This window comes from Brachyhypopomus gauderio, chromosome 1 (assembly GCF_052324685.1).
Source record: "Brachyhypopomus gauderio isolate BG-103 chromosome 1, BGAUD_0.2, whole genome shotgun sequence".
Lineage (NCBI taxonomy): Eukaryota > Metazoa > Chordata > Actinopteri > Gymnotiformes > Hypopomidae > Brachyhypopomus > Brachyhypopomus gauderio.
Window position 1 is genome coordinate 11,715,414 of NC_135211.1, and position 16,828 is coordinate 11,732,241.

At 46.2% G+C, this 16,828-nt stretch overlaps 2 protein-coding genes across 2 annotated transcripts in view; both read left to right on the forward strand.

The window, feature by feature from the left end:
• The window catches only part of LOC143527920 (cadherin-4-like), a 68,072-nt gene extending 60,521 nt beyond the window's left edge, over nucleotides 1-7,551 (forward strand). Inside the window, exons 3-4 of the mRNA XM_077023303.1 lie at nucleotides 7,304-7,327; nucleotides 7,514-7,551. Of these exons, the coding sequence (XP_076879418.1) occupies nucleotides 7,304-7,327; nucleotides 7,514-7,551 (62 nt within the window). The remainder of the gene's footprint in view (nucleotides 1-7,303; nucleotides 7,328-7,513) is intronic.
• A 4,515-nt stretch (nucleotides 7,552-12,066) lies between these two features.
• Nucleotides 12,067-14,120, forward strand: LOC143526707 (general transcription factor II-I repeat domain-containing protein 2A-like). Its single transcript, XM_077021289.1, has 2 exons — nucleotides 12,067-13,407; nucleotides 13,522-14,120. Exon 1 carries the CDS (start codon nucleotides 12,114-12,116, stop codon nucleotides 13,401-13,403), a length of 1,290 nt encoding a protein of 429 aa, XP_076877404.1. The 5' UTR covers nucleotides 12,067-12,113; the 3' UTR covers nucleotides 13,404-13,407; nucleotides 13,522-14,120.
• Nucleotides 14,121-16,828: the final 2,708 nt, after the last annotated feature.

Genomic DNA, 16,828 nt, shown 5'->3' on the forward strand with positions numbered 1-16,828 from the left:
CTATGAGTAACAGTAGCTCAATCACCATGTATAAGTAACAGTAGCTCAATCACTGTGTATGAGTAACAGTAGCTCAATCACTGTGTATGAGTAACAGTAGCTCAATCACCATGTATGAGTAACAGTAGCTCAATCACTGCGAGTAACAGTAGCTCAATCACTGTGTATGAGTAACAGTAGCTCAATCACCATGTATGAGTAACAGTAGCTCAATCACTGTGTATGAGTAACAGTAGCTCAATCACCATGTCTGAGTAACAGTAGCTCAATCACTGTGTATGAGTAACAGTAGCTCAATCACCATGTATAAGTAACAGTAGCTCAATCACTGTGTATGAGTAACAGTAGCTCAATCACCATGTATGAGTAACAGTAGCTCAATCACTGTGTATGAGTAACAGTAGCTCAATCACCATGTATGAGTAACAGTAGCTCAATCACTGTGAGTAACAGTAGCTCAATCACTGTGTATGAGTAACAGTAGCTCAATCACCATGTATGAGTACCAGTAGCTCAATCACCATGTATGAGTAACAGTAGCTCAATCACTGTGAGTAACAGTAGCTCAATCACTGTGTATGAGTAACAGTAGCCAGTGGCACAAAAAGGGGGTATGCAGTGTATGCAATGCATAGGGGCGCTGCACTAGACGGGGGCGCCAAATCGATGCCAAAAAATTATTTGCCGAGTTGGTCGGGGGTGGGGGGTGGAGTGCGGGGAGCGACGATAGTATGTTTGCATACATCTCAGAAAGTATGTAGTTGCAACCCTGACAGTAGTTCAATCACCATGTATGAGTAACAGTAGCTTAATCACTGTGTATAAGTAACAGTAGCTCAATCACCATGTCTGAGTAACAGTAGCTCAATCATTGTGTATGAGTAACAGTAGCTCAATCACTGTGAGTAAGAGTAGCTCCATCACTGTGTATGAAAAGCAGTTTTATAGTTTAGGGATGGTTTCTAGATCGGGTTGGTTAGCGACCACAGCAGAGGCACTAGCCTACCATTAGCTCACGATCACGAGTGTCAGCTCTGCCGCCAACATCATGGGGCGGTCTGACACTGATGCCTGCCTGGTCATTAGCGTGAAATGATGCACCTCCAGCCTGCGGGGTCGCGGGGTCGCTTCAGGACAAAGCATCACCGTGACAACAGCAGCCCCAAGCTTGGCCCATAGCTTCCGCTCACTGGAAGCACTCGGTGCTGTTGGCGGGCATGGATTGCTCTGTTTGCCCCAGCGAGCGCTCCGTTGCCCCAACGCTCACAATAAAAAGGAGGTCAGTGTGCTCGTTTGTCATGTTTCGGCATTAATTTTAATGTGCAGGACAAAGACATTAATTCAGGCCTTTAGCAGAGCAGGCGTGTGTGGGCATGTCTGTCTTAGGCTGCAGAAATATGTGCTTACTTTAATACAAATGCTTAGCGCCAGATGGTCAAACGTCCACGGTCTCCCCACATGCAGTGATGTTCTTCCGGTACTCAGCATTTCGTGAGTGTCGAGGAGGTCGTTTTTCTGCTGTGTGGGTTTCTATAAATGCAGATGGGGTAGGAATAATTTTAATGTGGAGGTATTTGGTATTTTGTAAGTGTAACGAGCCAATGATAACCAGGTGTTGCAGTGTCTGATGCAATACTTGTGCTTCTGCTCATTTTAAAGCTCTAATTAGGAAACAGCCAAGTTCTGAAACATTCATCCATTACACTGGCAAACCCACTTTGTACAATGAGGGATCTGCAGAATTTTAATACAACTTCAGCTTGAGCCCAACACCACAGTGAACCCAACTCCCCAGTGACCCTACCACCAGAGCAAACCCAGCACCACAGTGAACCCAACACCACAGTGAACCCAACTCCCCAGTGACCCTACCACCAGAGCAAACCCAGCACCACAGTGAACCCAACACCACAGTGAACCCAACTCCCCAGTGACCCTACCACCAGAGCAAACCCAGCACCACAGTGAACCCAACACCACAGTGAACCCAACTACCTAGTGACCCTACCACCAGAGCAAACCCAGCACCACAGTGAACCCAACACCACAGTGAAGTCTAGGAATACAGTGAGTTGGCAATGCATGTGCTGTATGCCAAGAAATGCAGTGCGCAGTTAGTCACGTGTGATCACAGATGCCAGGGATAACAGTGAGCCTCACTGCACACCGCAATATGAGTCCCGCAGTCCCGCAACAGCCCGAGACGCCGTGCCATTTCCACTGCTCACTGTTCACATACAATACATTGCAGATATATTGTGAAGCCTAAATGGAAAATATTTCAGCGTGTTTTTGTTGTTGGCTTTTAGGGCTCTGCATTTGTGTGTGTGCTGACACACTGATATTTTCGCTTGCGCATTTGCAGCTCATTTTGCAACTACCCTCTGGTCTATTCTTCCCAGGCAGGGGGTGTGCATTAGCACTAATTATACCCAGCAGGGGGGCTCCTTCACTATGGCCTTGCTATCAGTGGGGCTGCTTTACCTCACCCAGTCCTGTAGCTGTGCAGGGTTTACAGTGTTTTAGCACCTGGGCTCTTCACAGTGCTGTTGGAAGCCATTTCAGTTGGTCTCAACCTGGTCTCACCTTGGTCTTAGTCCAGTCTCAACCCTGAACTCTGCCTGTTCTTGGCCCTGTCTCAACCCTGGTTTTACTCTGGTCTCAGCCCAGTCTCAGCCTGGTGTCAGCCTGGTGCTGGCCTGGTCTCACCCTGCTCTCACCATGGTCTCAGTCTGGTCTCAGCCTGGTCTCTGGTGGCTGCTCCGTGAGCTGCTCCATGAGTGGGTGTGAAAGCCCAGCTGGGTGAGATCACAGAATCAGCGCCTGATTGTTCCTCTGATGGAGCCCATTTGGACTCCAGCTCTGCAGTGGAAAATTGAATTACCTTCACAATCTGTTTGCACACTGTGCTGTATGTGTGTGTGTGTGTGTGTGTGTGTGTGTGTGTGTGTGTGTGTGTGTGTGTATGTGTGTGTGTGTGTGTGTGTGTGTGTGTGTGTGTGTGTGTGTGGACAGGGTGTGGGGAGGTAGCCTGGTGTGTTTTTGCTGAAATGAAGGAGATTGTGACTCCCCTTTCTCTCTGTTCTATGTGTGTGTGTGTGTGTGTGTGTGTGTGTGTGTGTGTGAGCAAGTTTGTGTGTGTTTGCTGAAATTGCTATGATTGTGCTCTTCTGTTCCCCCTGCTTGCAGTGTGAAATCCTTCCTGTTCGCTTCATGCTGCTGTGTGGTTGGATGTAACCATGTTAAGCCTATAGGATATTAGCTCTGTCACACCCTGTTACAAGAGTGCCTGACAGGGCTCTCTCGATGCCGGAGAGATGAAGTGGTGTCACGGGGGCCCGACACCTGCGCCCACAGATGCTGAGAGAGACCATTTCAAAACCAGCGTGCCCCAGAAATATCACACCCATCACACAGAACGAATACGGAATCGGGTTAGGCTGAGGTCAGAAGTCAGGAGTCATATCTGGTCCTACCGTAAAATTATGGCTTCATTTTGGTGCTGGAGAAACATGTTAAACCCATCTAGAAATTTTAACTACATCAGCCATCGCGACCTCCCACAAGCTCCCTGCAGCGAGATAATGACCAGTCTGCACGTATATGACAGGTTTAACATACAGATTTAACATATAGATGGAGGTTGAGAACTGAAGACAAGAGCTATAAGCATGAAATAGGAAACAGGGTGGAGGAACTGTCCCTCCACCATCCCTCATCCTTTATGGAAGCTGTCGTAGCCCGTGACAGCGCACGCCTCCAGGAGAATGCGTCTGCTTATTAAAGTCAGTAATATTTTGCTGTAGTTTGACTCACTGGCATTTGTTGTAATGAATTGAACACTCTGCTTTCCATTACAAAGCCTGTGATGTTTTTTTCATAATCAGGCAACTAATTACTTATCATAAGATGCATTCCTTTCTTTTGTGCGATCGGGAAAACTGTGGAATGTTCTTCTCATAACCTGCTAGCCTTCTTGCCTTTGCACATGGTATAAATAATGAATATTTTACGTTGTTTTTTTGTTCTTTTTTTTTTACCTTTGTCAACCTGTTTTTGTTGATATTTATTCCACATACATTTATACGTAGATCATGAATTATTCAGGATACATATGTGCTGTTATTATTGTTTGTACACGGCTACTTTATGCCATAAACCATTCTCCCACCTGTGTGTTATAGTGCAATTAGAATTAATTATACTGTGTGCCATTAAGCAGAATAATATTCACACAGGAGCTTAAATTAATCAGAAACATCTTGTCTGTAAATGTAAAACCATTTCCACGGTGCTATCAGCACTCATTATCGCCGAGCAGAAGTCGCACAGCACGAGTTACAAGAAAAAGAAGCAGTCAGACGCCAGAGCCACACTTTTCACTCTCAGAACATAAAGATGACCACCTCTTCCTGGGTTTCTATAGGCGCTGGCATGCACACACAGTAGTAGTAGTAGTAGTAGTAGTAGTGTGTGTGTGTGTGTGTGTGTGTGTGTGTGTGTGTGTGTGTGTATATATATGGTATGGGTGTGTATATTTATGCGCTCTTGGAGCTCACTGCTTTCCTCAGGCAGTCTTGTGCTGGTGGATGGGTTTCACCATGGAAACATCAGGACTTTTTTTTCTGTCTATCTGAAGTGACGTTCATCTCTACAGAAAAGCCACATGTAACCTGTGAATCATGCTGCATTTTCTCTTGCAGAAAATATGGTGTCTGCTAATGTGGTTCCCAATGAATAATTGTAAATGTTTCCTCTGCATTCAGTATCCTAGAGTGGCTTTACTGGGGATTGACCAGAATACGTGGAGGAAAGTGATGTGTGTGTTGTCCAGGTGGGGGTGGGAGAGGAGCCCAGGGTGGTCCTCACATCACAGGCACTGCAAGGTTGGAGAAAGTGGGGAGTACTTGGGTCAGAACCAGCCAGACTGGGCTTCAGAACTCCAGGAGCCAGAGACTCAGCAGAAGAGCCGGATAAATCAGGAGCAGGAAGACGTCCAGGATGGCTTAGGGGTTGCAGATTGAGCCTGTTTGTATGTGCTCTGTTTATTTGCTGTGCGTGTGCATGTGCGTGTGAGAAAGCATGGGGCCGTGCACGTGACCGTATACGGTGTTGCTCAGTGTCGGCCCGTTTGTCTTGAAACGTGAGGTAGAGAAGGAGGAGTGAGAAGCAGCTCTGCTAAAATCACTGTGTGAGGAGGCCCGGCTCGGCAGGGGCGACCACTCAAATGAGATGATTACACTTAGAAACCCAGCGATGAACATCAACAACGCAACAAATGAAGTGTGTGAAAAGAAAACATTTTAAATGCATCACTTTTTTAAGGAAGAGAACAGAAAGAGTGCTGAAGACCACATCACTGGGAGAAGGTCTTCTGAGGTCCTAGTCTCATCCTTCACCTGTTTCTCACTTGCTTCTGTCATTGCTGGGATGTCTGGGGTGTTCCTGGTGATGTAGGTGTCTGGTGATGTAGGTGTCTGGGGTGTTCCTGGTGATGTAGGTGTCTGGTGATGTAGGTGCCTGGGGTGTTCCTGGTGATGTAGGTGTCTGGGGTGTTCCTGGTGATGTAGGTGTCTGGGGTGTTCCTGGTGATGTAGGTGTCTGGTGATGTAGGTGCCTGGGGTGTTCCTGGTGATGTAGGTGTCTGGTGATGTAGGTGTCTGGGGTGTTCCTGGTGATGTAGGTGTCTGGTGATGTAGGTGCCTGTGGTGTTCCTGGTGATGTAGGTGTCTGGGGTGTTCCTGGTGATGTAGGTGCCTGGGGTGTTCCTGGTGATGTAGGTGTCTGGGGTGTTCCTGGTGATGTAGGTGTCTGGGGTGTTCCTGGTGATGTAGGTGTCTGGTGATGTAGGTGCCTGGGGTGTTCCTGGTGATGTAGGTGTCTGGTGATGTAGGTGTCTGGGGTGTTCCTGGTGATGTAGGTGTCTGGTGATGTAGGTGCCTGTGGTGTTCCTGGTGATGTAGGTGTCTGGGGTGTTCCTGGTGATGTAGGTGCCTGGGGTGTTCCTGGTGATGTAGGTGTCTGGTGATGTAGGTGCCTGGGGTGTTCCTGGTGATGTAGGTGTCTGGGGTGTTCCTGGTGATGTAGGTGTCTGGGGTGTTCCTGGTGATGTAGGTGTCTGGTGATGTAGATGTCTGGGGTGTTCCTGGTGATGTAGGTGCCTGGGGTGTTCCTGGTGATGTAGGTGTCTGGGGTGTTCCTGGTGATGTAGGTGTCTGGTGATGTAGGTGTCTGGGGTGTTCCTGGTGATGTAGGTGTCTGGGGTGTTCCTGGTGATGTAGGTGTCTGGGGTGTTCCTGGTGATGTAGGTGTCTGGGGTGTTCCTGGTGATGTAGGTTTCTGGGGTGTTCCTGGTGATGTAGGTGTCTGGGGTGTTCCTGGTGATGTAGGTGTCTGGGGTGTTCCTGGCAGGGCGCGTGGGGGCATCATGTCTTCCTGCCGTAATCCTTTATGTTTTCCGGATTAACTGCAGGTATGTGAAGTGGTGGCTTGTAAACTGTCAACTACGTTCAGACCTCTTTCTCTCCAGAGCAGAGAAGCACTTTAAGACACGGGACTCATGTAGAGCTGCGTCTTTGCCTGCGGCTGTGAAGGTCCTGTGTCTCTCTAAAAAGCTAACTGTACCCACCACTGTAGCATTGTCAGCATACTTACACAACTGTGCCAGTAGCATCGAGATGGCTCAGGTTTACAAGTTTATGTAAACAGACGTACTATAGCAATATTGCAAATGCATCCAAAATGAACTGCATTTGGTGCATTCCGGTATATTTGAAATAAGCTTCTTAAGGGACGTGGACTGGGAACAGGTCACAAAATGTGTACAATGGTGAGATTATCATTTACTGGAAGCAGTGACCTGGAATAGCACATAGGTAAAAAAAAAGATAAGAAAAAAAAAGAAAAAAAGCTTCAATTTAAAATCCTGCTCGTCTCATCAGAACTGTGTTGTCAGGCGGTGTTGGTGAAACGCCTGGTTACAGAGTGCAACCCGCTTAATATAGAGGCACTTGTGTGCGTGTGCTATGTTTACAGGCCTTTTAAAGGCCCATTTTTGCTCTTCTTCTATGCTTGGATGCATTAAATGTTCCGCTTGGTCTGCAATGAAATTTAAGGGGCATTTTCACCATTTACAGTTTATGTTTTAGTGTATTCATGTTGCTGCCTGATTGCCTGAAGATTACACGAAGATTCTTATTAATGCTTTTATGTATGATAAAAAATTGTGATATTAATTCTCTCTCTCTCTCTCTCTCTCTCTCTCTCTCTCTCTCTCTCTCTCTCTCTCTCTCTCTCTCCCCAGACACTCTGCTCCCTTCAGGTCGAGGTGAGTACTGCACTTATATTATAATACTTTGTTTGATTTGCGGTGTTCAACACTCGAAGGTTGACAGATTGTTTTGGGCCGTGGTACCGCTGCTCCCAAGGGCCGTCACAGGAGTGTCACCGGGACGGTTCCTCCAGTCGCTCTGTGTGCTCCTGGGTGGTGGGTTCTGTGTGTATGTGATGACAGAATACCCAGCTTCACAGTTCTGGTTGCTGGAGGCATGATTTCCCAGCATGGCGCTTCATTTACACACTGTATGATTTGGCCAGACGCCCTTGAGATTCAGCACCTCCGTTCTGTTCACACATGTAGTGTCTGAATAAGAGAGAGCCCCCTTTTTCTCTTGATTTACGGGGAAATTTTTTTGGAAGGTGTGAATATGTATGTGCGTGCGTGTGTGTGTGCATTTGTGCATGCGTGCGTGCGTGTGTGTGAGTGTGTGTGTGTGTGTGTGTGTGTGTGCGTGCGTGTGTGTGAGTGTGTGTGTGCGTGTGTGTGTGTGCATTTGTGCGTGCGTGTGTGTGAGTGTGTGAGTGTGTGTGTGTGTGTGTGTATGTGTGTGCGTTTGTGCGTGCGTGCGTGTGTGTGCGTGTGTGTGTGCGTTTGTGCGTGCGTGCATGTGTGTGAGTATGTGCGTGCGTGCGTGCGTGTGTGTGAGTGTGTGTGTGTGTGTGTGTGAGAGTGTGTGTGAGCGTTTGTGGACACAATAGATTGTAGAGGGTCTGGTATGTATTTTTGTTCTGCTGCTGGACAAGCATGAGATTTTGCTGCACAGCTCTGGGGCTCCTGGGAAACACACAAACACACACACACACACACCTGCACCGACCATGTAACAAGCTCCATCGGTTTAGACAGAGAAACAAAGAGAGAGAGAGAGAAGAATGAGAAAGAGAGAAACAGAAAGAGAGAGAGAGAGAGAGAGAGGCAGGCGGAGAGATGTCTTCGTACTGCATTGTGTCTACAAGGATCTTCTGTAATGGCAGTTTTTAAAGGGCAGACATACTTATGTCTGTCAGCATGTCACCGTACAGCTCCTACGAAATGACATTCCACAATTTTTATTATTATTTTTGCTTCATTCTGCACAATGAGAAAATATAGAACATGTTCAATAAATTTCCAGGTCAGCAAATTCTCATGCCCACCAGAGCTGACTGCAGAAAAGAGAAGCTTCTAAAAACGTCCTGCTGCTCTTTATCTTGTAGTGAGGGTGGCATTCATCATGGGGAAAGCACGACTCTGCAGGGGGAAAAAGCATCTCGGGTTTTACCAGCAATTTATTAGTAACCATAAAAACCCCTCAGTGCTTCTCCTCACTATATAAGGCTAAAGTGATGTTGGCTTCATGGAATATGTCGAATAAGAAAATGGGCTTAAGAATTTATGCTGTTAAACATAAAAAAAACACGTAGGTGTTGACAACATGTTGACTTCCTGCAGAGCGAGAATGAGATATATTAGTGATGCCAGACTGTGATGGGCTTTGTTTGGACATCTAATACCACGGCCCCTTCATCAGTGAGTGTGGACAGCAGCCCCTCCCCCTCACCGACAGCACACACATTAGCCGTCCAAATCAGAGGCTTCTCAAGCTGGTCCCTCTGCTGTGCCAGGACATGCCAACGGCACCATGTTCCCCCTCCTTGTGTGTGTCTCTCTCTCTGACTGTGTCCCAGAAAAAGACTCTCTCTCTCTCTCTCACACACACACACACACACACACACACAAACCCAGACACACACACAAACCCAGACACATACTCATGCCTCCAAATAGAATAACACATATAATCAAACCAACATGACCGCAGAGAATGTACTGAGTTCAACTTAAAGTCATTTAGCAGTGGTTGTCTCCCCCTTTAATCGTTAACTGGTGAGAGATTACAGGTGGACAGAAAGACAGAGACAAAGGCTCATGCTTCTGTCCCTGCTCATGGGCCTGGGCTGCTGGTGTTTGGGTGAGTCTTGTGGATTCACACAACCCACTGAATGCAGGACTGAACGCAGGACTGAAACAAGCCTTTCTCCCACTCGTTCTCTCAGTGGTTCCCTGACCATCTTTGTCCTTGTACATCTTTTTTTTTCTTCCTTTCATATCTTCCCATTTTCAGCTATGGGCCCAAGAGGATTGTGGGTAGGAGAGCTAGATCCTAATGCTGCCATTTTGCCCTCTTCTTCTCCCACACGGTCGTTTGTCATCTGAAAATGATGCCCGTGTTAAACCGCCAAACACCTTCATTATCAAGCTGAAAGAATCTATTTCATCTCGTTCTCTCTCTCCCCTTCTCTCTCTCTCTCTCTCTCTCTCTCTCTCTCTCTCTCTCTCTAATTGGCTGTACCTGAGGCAGGGAGAGGTGTAATTGGTTGAGGGGGGAGTGGGATGCTTGACTGGTTTTAGAGCCCTTATCTGTAATCTCTGGATTGATTATGTTTTTTTTTTTGGAGCAAATTGTTCAGCACCATCAAGCACAAAAATAAAAATAAAAAAGCAAGCTTAACTCATCCGACATTTGTGTAGAAACACAACAGAAGGAAACTGTAGCAGCGAGAAACTACACTAGACATTTTATCATTTTTTATGTGTAGAAATACCCCTCAGGGTCACTCTGTACACTGTTCTGCAGCATGCGGAAATTCATTTAATTTTCTCAACCATAAAGATTTCTATCTTTATCACTTTCTATTCATACGTTCCTGTTACGAAATCATGCAAAAAGTGCTCCCAAAGTCATAGGATCAAAGCTCCATTGGGTTGAAGTGAACCAGCTCAGATCAAGGACTCCTATTCTTACATGTGTCTGCTAATCAAACACAAGCAACATGGACCATTCAAGACCAATGAAACTCTTGTCCTTACTCACCCCGTGTTGCCCCATCTCGCCCCCTGGGCTGCACCCCGTGGGGCGTGGACAGGTCTGCCGTGGGAAGCTTCTGGAAACGAGTGGCTTCCATCCTCCCTGTTTCCCCAGGTCAAAGGCCGTCTGTCAAATGTGCAGATGGACAGCAGCCTTTGGACATGGGCTATTTTTTCCGTAAAAGCCCAGAGAGTGCGCAGCCACCGAGGGTGGCCCGGGAGATAACAGGACAGATAACAGGATAAAGTTTGTACTCTGCAGGGAAGAGGCCAGAGGGAGCAGACTGCGGGATCGGAGACAGCTTGGGCCGCGTGTCAGCAGAGCTATATCCGTCCAGCTAATTGTGCCACCGCTGCTCCCAGCTGTCTGCAGAGAAGTCCAGGATGGCCGGACGATTGGGCAATGGCCAGACAGCCGCTGTCGTGCTGGCTTTACAGCCCCGGCAAGGAAACGCAGTTGATCTCCGCCTCAGGGCTGTTCGGGAAGGAGTGCGTTCATGCGCGTGTGAGCATGTGTGTGTGTGTGTGTGTGTGTGTGTGTGTGTGCGTGTGTGACTCCCCTTGAAATCCCAGCGCAGCCGCAACTGAACTTTGACAGAGAGCAGAGCGCCGTCGCCCGTTACACCACGCCACCAAGAGGCTTCGGCTAATTGCAAATTAGTGGCATCTGCAATTCACGGGGGCATCAAACAGGTGTCTGGCATCCCCCGCCCCCTCCGCTGCCCCCCCTCGGGTGTGCCCGGGCGCTTGTGTGGTGATTAAAAGTGTTTTTTTTTCTGTCCTTTTGCACGGATGGCCTTTTGAGGAATGCCTCTTAAGAGGGACAGGATCTGGAAGAACGGCAGATGGGTCGGCATGGAGACGACTCTCCTGCTCCCAGACATGGCAAATCGAAGCCTGCCAATAACTATGATAATGGAACAGCTCGCTGTCATCTCACGGCATGTGTCTTCCTAGACCAGGGGTCGGCAACCCGCGGCTCTAGAGCCGCATGCGGCTCTTTGGCGCTGCCCTAGCGGCTCCCTGGAGCTTTTTCAAAAATGTTTGAAAATGTAAAAAGATGGGGGAGAGAAATATATTTTTTGTTTTAATATAGTTTTTGTAGGAGACAAACATGACACCAACATTCTTAACGTTTTCCAATGCTGTAAGAATGTGTAGAATAAATAAAATTTAATTTCAACATTTATGTCAACGAAGATTTGCGTCATAGCCTGCGACACACGTTTCTATTGGCAACGCGGCAGTTGTAAATAAACCGGCGGATGATTGATGGGCCATGGATCCCAAGGGGAAAAAGAGAAAAATTACTGAGGAGAACAGAGGATTTAACGTTTCTTGGACAGAATCATTTGCATTCATTGCCAATGCGGAAGGATTGCCTGAATGTTTACTTTGTGGCGAGAAGTTGTCAAATAACAAAAAGAGTAATGTGGAAAGACATTTCCAGGGAAGGCATGCTACATTTGCAGCCGAGTACCCAGTTGGGAAAGAGAGAAAAAGTGCAATTGCATTACTTCTGGAGAAATTAGAGGAGCGCAAAAATAGATTTAAGAAGTGGATAGCATCTCCAAACTCCACTACTGCTGCAAGTTTTGTTGCAACCCGGGAGATAATAAAGCGTGGGAAACCGTTCACAGATGGTGACTACATGAAGGAGTCATTCATCAACATATCAGAACACCTATTTGCAGACTTCAAAAATAAAACCGAGATAATAAAGAAAATCAAAGACATGCCTCTCTCCGCTAAAACAGTGAAGGAAAGGAGCATTAAAATGGCAGGCAACATCACCGATCAGCAAATCAAGGACATTAATTCAGCGCCAGCATACTCAATTGCCTGTGATGAGTCGTGCGATGTAGTCGATATTGAACAGACTGCGCTTTTATGCAGGTATGTGAACTCCAAAGGGCCGCAAGAAGAAATGATCCAATTAATACCACTGAAAGGCCAAACACGGGGGGAGGACATATGTGATGCTGTGCTGAAGTGTTTAAATGACAATGGAATAAACACCAACCACCTGATTTCAGTGGCTACAGATGGGGCACCCAGCATGAGAGGATCAAAAAGGGGGTTTGTGACTTTGCTACAGAAAGCATTGGGTCGAAATCTGGTTGCATTCCACTGCATCTTGCATCAAGAGGCGCTGTGTGCACAAACATTCTCATCGGAGTGTATGGCGGTGATGAACCTTGTCATCGAGATAGTGAACAAGATAATTGCAAAAGCATTGAACCACCGTCAGTTTCGTGCATTGCTTGATGAAGTTGAAAGTGAATATTCCGATCTACTGCTACACAACAAAGTCCGATGGCTGTCCAGGGGCGAGGTTTTGCGTCGCTTTGTCGCTTGTTTAGAACACGTGAAAACATTCCTGAAAAGCAAAGACCTGAACTACCCGCAACTGGACGATACCGAGTGGCTCGAAAAACTGCACTTTTTGGTGGATATGACAAGCCACCTAAACAAGCTGAATAAAAGTCTCCAGGGGCGGGGAAACACTGCACTGCAAATGCTTGAAGCTGTTTTGTCATTTGAGCGCAAGCTGACTGTCTTTGCCAGAGATGTACAGCGAGGCACACTCTCCCACTTCCCCTCCCTGAGAGAATTCAAAGAAGCCCATCACGATCACACACTCAACGGTGATTATTTACAAGGTGCGATCGTTGATATGCAAACTGAATTTGGGAACAGATTTTGCGATTTCCGAAAGGAAAAAATGACACTCTCTTTTCCTGTCACCCCATTGGAGATTGATCCATCCTTGTTGAGCACATTTCCAGGAGTAAATCAAGCTGACCTTGAAATGGAAATTGCTGATATAGCCGACAAAGATTTATGGGTGTCCAAGTTCAAACGTCTGACAGCCGAGCTTGAAGACGTCACTCGCCAGAAAGCTCAACTTGGCCAAAGCCACAAATGGAGCGAAATGGAAAGCCTCCCAACACCCGAGAAACTTGTGTATGACACATGGAATTCTCTTCCTGACAATTATAAGAATATGAAGGCATATGCATTTGGGGTATTATCCATCTTTGGCTCAACATACCTGTGCGAACAGATATTTTCAAACATTAACTACATTAAATCTAAATATCGCACCCGCCTCACAGATGAGAGTTTGCAGTCCTGCGTCAAAATTAAAGTGACATCTTACATGCCCGATTTTGAGAAGCTGACCAGTGACGTGCAAAAACAGAAATCACATTAAACGGGTAAGAACACAATCCTGACATAGGCATATTCAGTGACAAAGTAGCTTTTTATAAGGTGTTTTTGTCAGTATATATTTGGAATGACACTTAGGGATATTGTGTTTTGTTGCTCAGGTCTGAGGATATCTGCGTTGGTTGCGTGTCAGTGCAGAAGAGGACGTTGCTGCGTTTTACCCTTGCACTGATTTGCTTGGCATTTGCACAGAAATCAAACTTAAACTGTGTTTATTTAAACTGTTAAACTTATTTAAACTGTGTTATTACTTTACCTTTTCAAAAGGCTGTTGTTGTATTTTTAGAAACGGAGCCTGTTTTATTGCACTTTGTTTAGTGCCCAGATCGAGTTATGCACGTTCGGTTTTGTTGTTGTTTTTTCGATCCTGACAATCCTGACATAGGCATATTCAGTGACAAAGTAGCTGTTTTTATAAGGTGTTTTTTGTCAGTATATATTTGGAATGACACTTAGGGATATTATTGTGTTTTGTTGCTCAGGTCTGAGGATATTTGGTTGCGTGTCAGTGCAGAAGAGGATGTTGCTGCGTTTTACCCTTGCACTGACTTGCACAGAAAATCAAACTTAAACTGTGTTTATTTAAACTGTTAAACTTATTTAAACTGTGTTATTACTTTACCTTTTCAAAAGGCTGCGGTTTTATTTTTATAAACGGAACCTGTGTTTTATTGCACTTTGTTTAGTGCCCAGATAAGGGGCAGTTATGCACGTTCTGTTTTGTTGTTTTCTTCGAATCGTAAAAATAAAAATGACATTAAAAAACGGATTTATTTATTGAATTTATTAGTTTCATCAAATCAATGAAACATAATTCATTAATATTGTAATGAAGTTAAACTTGCGGTAGCATCTTACAACAGAGCAGTCACGTGGTGCGTCGATCTCTACAGAACACACTGCAGGGAGAATAAACATTTAATCACGAAAGCTCATTGTGTATTTGTAGCTAACCTTTTGATAGTAGGCTAATATAGATACATACAGAATGTGTTGCCTTCATTATAAGGCTTATATAAGGCTTTTAATTTTTTGCGGCTCCAGACATAATTTGTTTTTTGTTTTTTGGTCCAATATGGCTCTTTCAACATTTTGGGTTGCCGACCCCTGTCCTAGACGCTCCGCTAAGTGTGTGTGTGTGTGTGTGTGTGTGTGTGTGTGTGTGTGTGTGTGTGTGTGTGTGTGTGTGTGTGTGTGTGTGTGTGTGTATGTGTGTGTGTGTGTGTGTGTGTGCATTCATAGCATTGAAACACTAGAGAAAATCACCTCTGCAGACACACACTCCTGGTTTAATCCTGCTAATGACTCCTATGGAGACATACATACCTAATAGCTGTACTAATAGCTGTACTAATAGCTGGTACTAATAGCTGTATTTCTTTGCTTCAGTTTCGATGGAGAACTAGAATACCAGTCCCACTGTGTAACATTACACTTCTCTAAGTCAAGGGCCCACTTACCCTTAAAACTAGTGGTCCTTTTCAAGCTCCGCCTTTCTTCTTTCTCCTTCCATGCCATTGGTGGAAATAAATAGGGGGGGGGTCATGGCTCATCCCTTTCCTTACTAGTCCCAGTCAAGTCCCAGTCAAGCACCTGACCCTAAACTGGATTATGTCTATTTTTTTTATTTGTGGCTTGATCCCCACTGAGTACAAGTTGTCTTTGAGTGTCTATTTGTAAATGTTTTTCAGGAATGTCACCTGTGGGGAGCAGAGCCATCATTCAGCCAAGCTGCACGTGTAGAATATCACTGAGCAGCAGAGTTGTTTCACAGTGGAGAGGGCTAATGTTATTTCAGTACATTTAGCTAGTTTGCTAAGGCTGAGAGCCAGTAGTATTATAATGGTATCAGTTCATGTTGTCACCTTCACTACTAGTACAAAATATTTTTAGCTAAGGTGCATTGTGATCTAGAAATGAGCTATGTTTGCTCATCAATAACCTGAAATTTGTCTCTGGTTCTACCCACTTCACTATGGTCTCAGCTCCGGTTCTATCTGTCTCACCACTGTCTCAGCTCCTTGTCTATCTGTCTCACCACTGTCTCAGCTCCGGGTCTATCCGTCTCACCACTGTCTCAGCTCCGGGTCTATCTGTCTCACCACTGTCTCAGCTCCGGGTCTATCCATTTCTCAGCCCACCTTCTGTCTCCAAGCGGACCAGACAATCTTTAAAGAGTGCTACAGCTTAAGGGTTTTCCATTTCTGAGTCCAGCTCCTAAGTGGAGCCGTTAGCCCTCTGTCACGGTTTCCTCACAGGTGAAAAACCTGTTTCTGCCATTACCCGGCCTAAGATGCCACCACACTGGGCCCCTTTCCCCCCTCCACTCAGGTCAATTATGTCATTCCTTCTTTGGCATTGTGTCCTAACACTACAGCTCCCCCTACTGGTGGGATCTCTCCTGCGCAGCAGACATCCTCTGTTCCTCTCATTGCCATTTTATCCCAATCTTATACTCTTCTGTCACTTCAATCCTATTGCATTCCTCTTCTTCTCATCACAAATCATTCTCTCCCTTGCTCATCTCACGCAACCTCTGATCAGTGTTATCTTCTTGTCCCGCTGTGTACCCTGCCCCCATTTTTGTCCTGAACTTCCTCTTCAACCCAAGCCACGCCTCTTTTATCCCAAGCCTCCTTCATCCCTCTCTTCATGCCCTGTTCATCCCGGCTACTCCCACTTTGGGCTTCATCTTCGTCTCATCCCTGCCTCCATGTCCACCTTCTCCTGGACTAACGCTCTTCCCCTACTGCCTGCTCAACAGCCTCTTTTTAGGGTTTTCATTTCTCCTTCCACCTCCATGGATCCTTCATCGATCCCAGTGATTGTATCTACTGTTGCAGCCTCCTCTCCACTACCTCAGTGCCCGACGTCATCTTCTCCAAAGGAGAGGGAGGTCACACTCCAGTTCCTCTCCCTCCTGGGTCTCCTTAACTGTGCTGTCTGCATCAACCCCCAGGGACACTTCTCCATCTCACCTCCTCACCGATGCCTGACTGACCTCCTCCCTGCAGAGTTCGGTCTCACTGTCCAATGGGATTGAATCCTCCTTCTGGATCCTCCTCCTTCAGCATTGGGGTAACATCTCCTTCTTTTGCTCGGTTGCTATCTCCTCCTTTGTGGACTTGCTGCTGTTTATAATTGTCCTGCCATATCTCGTAGTTTCTCCTGTGATTGCTGAGCTAACTTATTCATCACCTCAGAAGAGGGTTTCACTAGCATCATCCTTGTGGAAGATCTTCTTTGGGGGCAGGAATGGTCTGGTCAAGCCTTTCAAGGTGACATCATTACAACCAGCAATTCCATCAGCGAATAAGGCACACACGGACCCACATCTGACTTCAGTTTCTCTCTTTTCCGACAACCACGCACCGAAGCCCAACTCCATATGCATTATCCAAGAGGCTC